Below are 12,338 nucleotides of genomic sequence, written 5' to 3' on the forward strand. Positions count from 1 at the left end.
CAGTTTGAATCCTGGGCGCAGACATGGCACCGCTGGTCAAGCCACGCTGAGACAGCATCCAACATGCCACAACTAGGACCCACAACTAAAAATACACAACTATGTACTGGGGGGCTTTGGGAGAAAAAGGAAAAATAAAAATCTTAAAAAAAAAAAAGAAAAGAAAAAGAAGATTGGCAACAGATGTTAGCTCAGGTGCCAATCTTTTTTTTTTTTTTTAAAAAAAAGGAGCTATACATTGATGGAAACACAGGAAAGAAGTACTAGCATTCATATCCCGAAGTATATATTGATATAATTTGCATCCAAAATACATACTCAAAAATGCAAACAACACTTTGTGCATCGGAATATTAATTACACAGCTAGCTATAACAGCAATTAAAGATTATATCTGCAAAAAATAAACCTATCTTGGTCGTGATCTTTCGTCACTGCTTTTCAATACTAAACTTAGTATTTTAATATGTTGCTTAGCATTTTACATCCATGCTCATAAGTGAAACCGCACTGCAATTTTTGTTTTTCATGCTGTTCTTCTCTGGGTTGGTATCAAGGTTACAATAGCTTCTTAAAATGAGAAGGGAAGAGTTCCCTCTTTCTTTGCTATCAGGAGAATTCCTTTTCCTTGAATGTTTGCTAGAACTTACTTAGGCCATCTAGGCCTCTTCCTTTCTGATATGAGTTGTAACTACTTATTCAATTACTGTAGTGATTAAAGGAGTATTTAGAATAACATTCTTCTTGTATTACTTTGGATAATCTAAATTTATAAGGAATTTGGCTACTTTTCTAAATTTTCACTTAGTTAATTGCCTTTAATCTTTATAGCATCTATAGTTACATGTCCTCTTTCATTTACAGTTAATATTATTTGTTCCCTCTCTCCATTTTTGATCTTACAAATACAATCATAAATAAAACCTCTACCAATTCCAATCATATTTGAAATCTCCACACATACATATGTAATGCCTAATGACCAGTTCTTTAATTCAGCCAACTGAGAGTTTTGTTTACTTGTTTTATAATTTGTGTATTTATTTTCTATTTATCTCCTACCAGAGCAAAAGTGCACATGGGAAAATCTGAGGGGCAGTTTAAGTTCATTTGCCTAAAAACAAACTAAACACCATATCCAGGCCAAGAAAAACCAAAAAGAAAAGGAAGCAATCAACAGAGTGAAAAGGTAACCTATAAAATGGGAAAAAATATTTGTAAACCATCTATCAGATACGGGGTTAATATCCAAAATATATAACAAACTCGTCTAACTCAATAGCAAAACCACCAATAACTCAACTTAAAAATGAGCAAAGAACTTGAACAGACATTTCTCCAAATCAGATGTTCAAAAGATGCTCAACATCACTATCATCAGGGAAATGCAAATCAAAACCACAGAGATATCACTTCACATCCATTACTATGACCACTATGAAAAAAACAGACAATAGGGACTGAAACAGTGGCATAGCGGTAAAGTTCACATGCTCAACTTTGGTAGCCCAGGGTTTGCCAATTCAGATCCCAGGTGTGGACCTACGCACCGCTTATCAAGCTAGGTTGTGGCAGGTGTCCCAGATATAAAGTAGGGTAAGATGAACACATATGTTAGCTCAGGGCCAATCTTCCTCAGCAAAAAGAGGAGGATTGGCAGTAGATGTTAGCTCAGGGCTCATCTTCCTCAAAAAAAAGAAAAAGGGGAATTACAATCACAACTAAAAGAATACAGTACATAAGAATAAATATAACCAAGGAGGTGAAGGACTTACACAATGAAAACTATAGGACATTACTAAAGAAATTGATAATGATGTAAAGAGACGGAAAGAGATTCCATGCACATGGATTGGAAGAATAAACATAGTTAAAAGGTCCATACTAGCCAAAGCAACCTACAGATTCAATGCAATCTCAATCAGAATCCCAATGACATTCTTCATGGAAATAGATCAAAGAATCTTAAAATTAATATGGGGCAACCAAAGACCTCGAATTGCTAAAGCAATCGTGAGAAAAAAGAACAAAGCTGGAGATATCAGAATCCCTGACTTCAAAATACACTACAAAGCCATAGTGATCAAAACAGCATGGTACTGGTACAAAGACAGACAAACAGATCAATGAAACAGAACCAAAAGCCCAGAAACAAAACCGCACATCCACGGACAGCTAATCTTCCACAAAGGTGCCAAGAACATACAATGGAAAAAAGATAGTCTCTTCAATAAATGGTGTTGGGAAAAGTGGACAGCCACATGCAAAAAGAATGAACGTAGACCATTATCTCATGCCACATACAAAAATAAACTCAAAATGGATTAAAGACTTAAAGATAAGTCCTGAAACCATAAAACTCCTGGAAGACAATAAAGGTAATACACTCTTTATCCTTGAACTTAAAAGGATCTTTTTGAATGCCATGTTTTCTCAGACAAGGGAAACAGAAGAAAAAATAAACAAATGGGACTTCATCAGACTAGAGAGCTTCTGCAAGGCAAAAGAAACTAGGATCAAAACAAAGAGACAACCCACCAATTGCTAGAACATATTTGCAAATCATATATCAGACAAGGGGTTAATCTCCATAATATATAAGGAACTGAACAATAAAAAAAACAAACAGCCCAATCAAAAAATGGGCAGAGGAGATGAACAGACAGTTTTCCAAAGAAGATACACAGATGGCCTATAAACACATGAAAAGATGTTCAACATCACTAATCATCAGGGAAATGCACATCAAAACTACACTAAGATACCACCTTATGCCTGTTAAAATGGCTATAATCACTAAGACTAAAAATAACAAATGTTGGAGAGGGGGTATGGAGAAAAGGGAACCCTCATAGACTGCTGGTGGGAATGCAAACTGGTGCAGCCACTATGGAAAACAGTATGGAGATTTCTCAAAAAATTAAAAATAGAACTACCATACGACCCAGCTATCCCACTACTGGGTATCTATCCAAAGAGCTTGAAGTTGGCAATTCCAAAAGTCCCATGCACCCCAATGTTCATTGCAGCATTATTTACAATAGTCAAGACATGGAAGCAATCTAAGTGCCCATCAACAGATGAGTGGACAAAGAAGATGTGGTATATATACAATGGAATACTACTCAGCCATAACAAAAGAAGAAAATCGTACCATTTGCAACAACATGGATGGACTTTGAGGAAATTATTTTAAGTGAAATAAGCCAGATAGAGAAGGACAATCTTTGTATGACTGCACTCATACGAGGAATTTAAAAATGTAGACAAAGAGAACAGATTAGTGGCTACCAGGGGAAAGGTGGGGTGGGGGGTGGGCACAAAGGGTGAAGGGGTGCACCTACAACACGACTGACAAACAATAATGTACAACTGAAATTTCACAAAATTGTAACCTATCATTAACTCAATAAAATTTTTTTTAAAAATGTGCTCTCTCTCTCTCTCTCTCTCTCTATATATATATACAACAAAATATTATACAGCCTTGAAAAAGAAGGAAATCCTGCGATACATGACAACACGAATTAATCTGGGGCACATTATACTAAATGAAATAAGCAAGACACAGAAGGACAAATACTGCATGATGCCATTTATATGAGGTATATGAAATAGTCAAACACATAAAAGCAGAGGGCACATTGGTCGCTGCCAGGGTCTAGAGGAGGGGGAAACGGGGAGTTGCTATTCAAAAGGTATAAAGCTTCGGTTATGCAAGATTATCAAGTTCTAGAGATATCTGTCATATAACATTATAATTAACAATATGTATTATACACTGAAATTTTTGTTATGAGGGTAGATCTCATGTTAAGTGTTCTTACCACAATAATAATAATAAAACATTGCTTTGGAGTTACATCATGATTACATTACCTCATGATCTTACTAAACATAGGGAATGAGGACATTTTTGAGGCAGGTACACACCTTAGTAACTACTTTAAAAACAAAAGGCTCTTTAAATATATTTCTGGGGCTGGCCCGGTGGCGCAGTGGTTAAATGCACACCTTCCGCTTCGGCGGCCCAGGGTTTGCCAGTTCGGATCCCCGGTGCAGACCTATGCACTGCTGGTCAAGCCATGATGTGGCACGCAACCCACATAAAATAGAGGAAGATGGGCACCGATGTTAGCTCAGGGCCAGTCTTCCTCAGCACAAAGAGGACAACTGGCAGCAGATGTTAGCTCAGGGATAATCTTCCTCAAAAAAAAAAAATATATATATATATATATACACACACATATTTTCCTCTCCTGATTTCCAAATAATGATTTAATTTAGTAGATTAAAAATCAAGTTCTAAAGCTTATGTACTTTGATGTGAAAAGATCACAGGAAAAAAAAAGTCACAAACAAGCAAAAAGGAAATGTAAGAATAAGTTCTATGGTGGTGACTGGAGTTGGAAGTATCAGCAAAAACTCATAGATTTGAGGTTTTGTACTCTTACATACACAGACCAAGATACATATATACATACACATATGTCCTACTTTTATCCACTGAGAGGGCCTAGAAGCACTAACACTCCAACTGAAATGAACACATCATGCATCCAAATTTTGGATTCTAAATACCATTCTTTAGTAAAAGGAACTAGGGCTCCTTAAAGAAGTGATTGATTCCAGGGCTAGGCAGGAAAAACACAAGATGAGCCTGGACCCTCTCCAGCATCAGAAAATACAGAAGTGTTTTAAAAAGAAACAAACCAAAGATACAGAAGCCAACCCAAAAGAGTTTCCAATGGCTAAAGCCGGAAAAATATGAGCAATAAAATGAATAGTAATAGCACTGGATTATAACCAAAGGAATAAAGATCCTTGAGCCCAAATTAATATAAATAACTTAATAAATAAATAGAGGGAGAAGTAACTCTTCCTTAGAAAGGAATTTCAATTTTTAAATGCAAAACAAAAAGAAAGAAAAAACAGCCATGAGAATACCAAAGTAATAACTGATGCAGGTAAGATAAACTGATGAATGAAAAATTTAGTGGGCAAAAGATCAAGGAGAAACAGTATATTTGCATATCCGCAAAGTATCTATCCCCTAAAATATTTATTAATTACAAAATACTATTATTATTTTTAGTTTTTATTTTATTATTTATTTTTACACCATAAAAAAATATTTTTATGATGTAACTTTACACTTCAAAACCTGGAAGACACTACTTTAATCAATTAATGAAGGTTAACATCACCAGTAATAAGACATACTGATATCAGGTACTCCCTAATATGACATGCTGAGGTCACATCACTTCTATGGTACTCTTTCCAAAATCCGTAACTTCACTCTAACCATGAGAAAACAACAGACGAAACCAAATTGAGGGACATTCTACAAAATATCTGACTAGTACTCTTCAAAAGTGTTGAAGTCATAAAAGACAAAGACAGACTAAAGAACCATGGCAAACCGGAGAAAACTAAAGAGACATGACACCTACATGGGATGTGGGATCCTGAAATGGATCTTGAAAGAAAAAGGACATTAGTGGAAAAATCAATGAAACTCAAATAGTTTCCAGTTTAATTAATGGAACTGCATCAATGTTAATTTCTTGGTTTTGATAACTGTTCCATGGTTAAGTAAGGTCTTACATTAGAGAAAGCTGGATGAAGGATACACAGGAACTCTACTATCTTTGTAACTCTTCTGTAAATCTAAAATTATTTCAAAACAAAAAGTTTAAGAATATAAGATTTTAATGGTAGAGCAAGAGTCTTCTATTAAGAAAGAATTAAAACAGGATCATAAAACAGTGGAGAATAACTTCAACCATGTTAAATAAAAAAAGGGAAAGATTTAGAAAAAAAAGAAAGCAAATACTTGAAAGCATTAACAACAACTTGTCTGAATGCTAGAATTATAAATAGCTGTTTTTCTTTATACTTTTTGGTATTTTCCAAAATTTTCTACACTAGGTATGGATTACTTTTATGATCAATGAAATAAAAAAATATTTTTTAAGAAAGAATTATAGCTCTTGCACCAATATGAAAGATAAATTAAGGGATGACATAGATTGGAAAGTATCAAATCACTTCAGTTGTTAAAGGGTGAAATAATGAGAATCTAAATCACAATCAATAGAATTAGGTATGCAAAAGGATATAGTAAGTTAGAGAAAGAAGATTTTCAGTCTAAGCCACTGGATAGCTAATGGTACCATTACCAAAATAAGAAGAGGTTAACAGAGAGCATGATAAACTTCATTGTAGACAAACTGAGCTTGAAGTGCCTGTGGATCATTTGAGAGAATATATCCAACAGGCAACTGCAAAACCGAGGATGAAAACTCAGGAGACTGGGGCTAGAAATAAAGAACTTCAAGGTGTCAAATTACAAGTATTCAATGATGACATGGAGATGGCTTACTACTCCTACCATCATAATGTAGAGTAATAAAAGAAAGCTAAGGACAGAATCAGAGAGAATTCATCAGGCAAAGAATGAGCCAAGGAAGAGCTAAGAGGGGACATTAAAAAGAAACTGCCAAAGGGTTGGGGAAAAAACTACAAGAGATTGGTATATCTGAATCCAATAGAAGTCCTTCTTTTCTAGCATGCTTTGCCAGAGTCCAATTAAGATGAGAATTAAGTCACCTCTATTAGATTTGATAGTAAAGAAATCACTAGTGATCACAAGAAAATGAGCTTCAGTGGAGACATGAGTCAGCCTGTAGAGAACTGAGGAGGTGAAAGAGAAAAATGGATTAGCAGCAAGCATGACAGATTTCTGCAATTTAGGCATTTTCTCAATTTATTAAAAGATTCAATTCTACATATGATGGACTGTAGCCAGCTTAAATATAATACTCAGGGCTTGTATTTCCAGCAAGAAAACCTGAAAAGCCTCCTACAACATGACATCCAAACTGATACCTTACCATACAAGTAGTCTTGGCTAGAAAAAAGATAAAGAAAAAAGTGTAGAAAAGCAAGGTAAATAGAAGGCACAAAATAACAGAATAAAAATAAATATTTATCACTTTATCAATATTTATCCATATCAACAATCACTATAGATAAGACTAACTAAACTCATCACTTAAAAGATGGATTGTCCAAATGGATTTTTAAAAATCCAGCAATTCCAGACACAGGTGAAAACATCTGTCTTCAAAAGACTTATACACTAATATTCATGGCTGTTTTACCCAGTCAAAGCATGGAAACAACTCAAATATTCAACTAGAGGGGAAGAGATATACAAACTGTGGAATAAACCATAAAACTCACTACTCCGCAGCAATAAAAATTGCTGATATACATAACTACATGGATAAATCTCAAAAATATTTTACTGAGCAAAAGAAACCAGACACAAAAATACGTACTGAATGATTCTATTTTTATGCAGGTCTACAGAAAAAGCAAACTAATAAATATGGTCAGAAAGAAAATCAATTTCCCTGGGGCTGGGGCGAGTCTAGAGAAACTGACTGGGAGTGGGGCACAAGGGAACGTCTGGGGGTAATGAAAACGTTCATCATCTTGATCACGGTCATCCTCACACAGGTGTACGTATTTACCAAAGACTCAGGGAATTCTACATTTTCAATAGATGTATTTCATTGTATTATAAATAAAATTTCAATAAAGTTGATTTTAAAAACCTGGTCCAGCCAAACACTTGTTTATAAGCAACTCGCCTAAAATATAAAGACACATAAAGGTTGAAGTCACATAAAGGAAGGAAAAAGAAAGACTTGACAAGTATTAGTAACCAAAAAGAATCTAGTATAGTTATATCAATATCAGAAAACATAAACTTTAAGGTAAAAAGCATTATTATGGATAAACAGGACTACTAAGCAATGATGAAACAAATAATCAGTACCACGGTTTTTACTGCTGTTTTATTACCCAACAATTAAGAAGTATACTCTTTTCATGAGTATATGACAGATTTTTTTTTTTCTGCTGGGAAAGATTCGCCTTGAGCTAACATCTCTTGCTAATCTTCCTCTCTCTCTCTCTCTTTTTCTTCTTTCCCCTCTCCAAAGCCCCAATGCATATGTGTATACTCTAGCTCTAAGTCCTTCTGGCTCTATGTGAGCTGCCACCACAGCATGGCAGCTAACAGACGAGTGGTGTGGTTTCACACTGGGAACTGAAACCAGGCCGCTGAAGCAGTGAGAGTGCTGAACTTTAACCACTAGGCCATCAAGACTGGTTCTATGATGGACTTTTAAAACCTGACCATATACTAGGTATATAGCACTTCTCAATAAATTTTAAATAGTTTGTATTAGAAACTATGTAACTGTAACAATAATACAATTCAGTTGAAATTTAATAACAAAAATATAATTCTAAGAACCTAATTTATGTCTAGTTTTTAAAATATTTCTTTGACCCACGAGTTACAAAGTCATAAGGGAAATCAGAAAATATCTACAATTGAATAATAATCAAAATCTATGGACTGTAGCTGAAGATGTACATAGAGGGAAATTTATAATTAAAGATTCACAGAAGACTGAATATTAATGGGCTAATGGGCTAATTTAAGTTAGAAAAAGAACAGGGGGAATAAACAGTAGTAAATTATTGAACAAGAAAACAAAGATATTATGGAGAGGATTCACAAAGCTAAAATCTAGATCTTCAAAGACTTAAAAAATTGGCAAATTTTTGGGGCTGGCCCTGTGGCCGAGTGGTTAAGTTCACGCGCTCCACTGCAGGTGGCCCAGTGTTTCGTTGGTTCGAATCCTGGGCACAGACACGGCACTGCTCATCAAGCCACGCTGAGGCAGCGTCCCACATGCCACAACTAGAAGGACCCACAACAAAGAATATACAACTATGTACTGGGGGGCTTTGGGGAGAAAAAGGAAAAAATAAAATCTTTAAAAGAAAAAAATTGGCAAATTTTTGATAAAACTGTTCAAGAAAAAACAACCAAATGCACAAATATAGCATTAGGAATGGAAAAGGAGATAATTACAGAAACAGCAGAGCTTTAGGTAAAAATGAGTACAGCGTTGGGCAGAAATTGATTATTACAGATCATTACATATTTGGTCACCACAGCCATTCATTTTCACTTACCGCCAACAGAATACACATTTATTTGCACATGCCAAGCTTGGGGTAGTTTCCATGCAACGATGGCTTTCGATGCCATAGAATGTATGTTTATAGCAACCTCCTCTCCCTCGGAGCATCGACTGTGCAAGTAAAAAAAAAAAATGATAATTTGAATAAAATCCTCAAAGCAAGGAAACAAAACACCAAGGCATCATTTTTTAAGAAGAAACCGTGCATTTCATAACCATAAATACCCCTACTGGTATCTGCAGGATGCAAAAAATTAATTTTACAGCATTACAGTGTTTTGATGGTGCATTGGGTTTTGATAGCGCTTTTGGCTTTCTAAAACCCAATAAAATAAACCTATGATTCATTAACTCTGAAAGCTCTATAGGGAGGACCACTGATGCTTTCATTTTCAAATCCATCCAACTGCCTCAAATAATATTAGTACAATAATATATAACGCCAAGGGATAGATAAGACAGGCTCCTAGAAAAGGGGGACAACACACAGGTGAAAGAGTATCTCTGCTTTGAATAAGGGAGGGTGCCTAAGGGAATGAATCCTGGAGCATATTCTATGTCAACTGAATGGTAGATTTGAACATACTGAGACTGCTAAGGGGACAAGCAGCATGTATGTAAGAAACAGATTATCCCAAAAAAGAACACCATTTATTATGTGAGTGGTAAAACCATGGTAACTGTAGTATGAATGGATAATTGAAGAAACATTGAGGATCAACTTAGAGTTGGAATCACAAAATAATATCAAGCTTTTTGAGGTATCATCAGAAAGATCCATCCAGAAGCTCTGTGTAAGATAAGGCTGATTTCAGTAAAAGTAAAACCTGTGAGGAGGTTATGCAAGAAAGGTCATGGTGACTTGGCTTATAATACTAGTGGAATAAAGGGAAAGGGTACCAAAGAAATACAATCACTAGCATTCCTGATTAGAGGGGCAAAACAGAGAAAGTCATCCAAGATAACTAAGATTTTGAGCCTATGTGACAGAACTTTGATGGAATTAAAAACAGGAACAACAAACAAGAAGATACAGATGGTTAGGCTTTACACATATGTACCAGTGTACTAATATTATAATGCTGTGCACAACAAAAGAAAACTACATCAAATCTACCAGCCTGACTACTACGTCAGTTGATCACAAAATCTTTTATTTTTTTGTCCTGATAAAAGGGGTTTCCCTGTCCATTTCACTTAGTATTTGCATTATGGGAAAAAAAGGAGTAAAGGAAAAATATTGTTCATGATAACTGTGCCTACAAACTCTTTTCCAAGTTCCCAAGAAACTATCCAAGAAAGGCCAACAAAACATTCAGATCTTGCAAATAGCACTGAAAACTAAAAATAAAAGTCTACCAAATGACAAAGTCACAGAGTAATTATCACTAAATATCATGCCAATAGAGAAACAAAGTTGAAGACCTGCACATTTCATTCATTATTTACTGAGAAGTTAATAGACCTCAAGCACGCTCTGTGTTGAATGTACAATGATGAACAAGACAGAGCCCCTACCCATGATCTGGTCTGAGGAATTGGTGAGTTAAGCAGGCAAAATGTGCACTACTACTACGATAGAGTGATTGGATCAATCAAGATTCTTTTGCAAGCAAGAAAAACTGACTTTAGCTAAACAGAAACTATCTCATAGCTCAAAGAATCCTTAGAAAGGCAGGAATGAAGGAAGGCTGGCAGCAGGACTACCACTCAATGCCCCAGAAACCATCTACTACAGACACCACCATTCTCCTGGATACCATAACCCACACACTCCTGAAAAGCAGATACTGCTGCCATCGTCACAAAAAATGAGTTCTCCGTGTCCCAGCCTCTTTCCATCACTCACTCCACACTCAAAGCCTCAGGCTGAACAGAATGACTATCCTAGATGATATTTTTATAACTGGGTTGCCAGAGCATGGTAAAGGAAGCAGTATCTGTCCTCCTTAGCTTCTGTAGCAGGCAGTGGGCCCTCGAGCCAAACAAAGCCCATTTAACAGAGCATTCCCCAACCACGAAAAGGCTAAGATGCTGCGCAAGCAGAGAAGACAAATATCCATCATGGTGTTACTGAAGCCCATGATATAGAGGACCAATCCAGCCAGCCTTGCAGGACCAGTGAGAACTTCCCAGAGGTATGATGTCCAAAGTGAATACGGAAGGGCTCAAAAGATAAAAGGACAAAGACATATGAGAGAAGGGATGACACGTTTTTCCTTAAAAAACTGAGTTTTTTCCCCTAAAGTTTTACACTTTAAAGTTCGTGATCTATTTTGAGTTAATTTTTATATAAAGTGTGAAGTTTAAGACAAGTTTTTTGTGTGTTTGTGTGTACTTTTGGTGTGTGTGGTTTGGTGGTGGTGGTGGTGTTTTTGGGGTTTTTTTACCTGTGGATATCTAATTGCCCTAGCACCATTTGTTGGAAAGGTTATCCTCCTCCAATGAACTGCTTTGGCACCTCTGTAAAAAATCAGTTAAGCACATTTGTGGATTCACTTCCAGAATCTCTATTCTATTCTATTGATCTATGTGTCCACCCTTCCACCCATACCACTGTCTTGATTACTGTGGCAATACAGTAAGATACAATATCAGGGTATATGATTCTCCCATTTTATTATTATTCTCAACATTGTTTAAGCTGTTTTAGGAACTGTGACTTTCTTTATAAATATTAGAATAAGCTTGTCTATTTCTACAAAAACCTTACTGGGATTTTAATAGAAATTGCATTAAACCTACAGATCAATTTGGGGAAAACTACTATTTTACTATATTGAGTCTTCCAATCATAAACATTTATTTAGATTTGTTTCAATGTATTTGGATTTTCATTGATTTCCCAACTGACATCTTTCCTCATTTCCAATGTAAGCATTTATTGTTGTAAATTTCCCTCTGAGCACTAATTGAGCAACATCCCACATATGTTTTATTTTTATCATTCAGTTGCAAGTATTTTTTCATTTCCTTTGAGACCTCCTCTTTGACCTATGGCTTTTTTGGGAATGTGTTGTTTAATTTCCACATATTTAGAGATTTTCCTTTTGTTTCTATTAGTGATTTCTAGTTTGATTCCATTATGGCCAGAGAACACACTCTGTATGATTTCAATTGTTGTAAATCTGCTGAAGTTTGTTCTATGGCCTAGGACAATGCTCTATCTTGGTGCATGTTCCATAAGCACTCAAAAAAAATATGTATTCTGCTGTTGCTGGGTGGTGTTCTTTATATGGCAATTAGATCCTATTGATTAACTGT

The 12,338-nt window shown here is 35.7% G+C and overlaps 1 protein-coding gene across 13 annotated transcripts in view; it reads right to left on the minus strand.

Moving 5' to 3' along the window:
* The window catches only part of LOC103558201 (S-adenosyl-L-methionine-dependent tRNA 4-demethylwyosine synthase TYW1), a 214,454-nt gene that overhangs the window by 128,917 nt on the left and 73,199 nt on the right, over window positions 1-12,338 (minus strand). For all 13 annotated transcript variants that reach the window (XR_011524726.1, XR_011524725.1, XM_008531059.2 and 10 more), the window contains one exon: window positions 9,067-9,185. Coding sequence is in view for 11 of the 13 variants with exons in the window: in XM_008531059.2 (XP_008529281.2) it covers window positions 9,067-9,185 (119 nt within the window). In the remaining 2 variants the exon portion in view is untranslated. The remainder of the gene's footprint in view (window positions 1-9,066; window positions 9,186-12,338) is intronic.

This window comes from Equus przewalskii, chromosome 12, assembly GCF_037783145.1.
Source record: "Equus przewalskii isolate Varuska chromosome 12, EquPr2, whole genome shotgun sequence".
In the NCBI taxonomy this organism is placed as follows: Eukaryota; Metazoa; Chordata; class Mammalia; order Perissodactyla; family Equidae; genus Equus; species Equus przewalskii.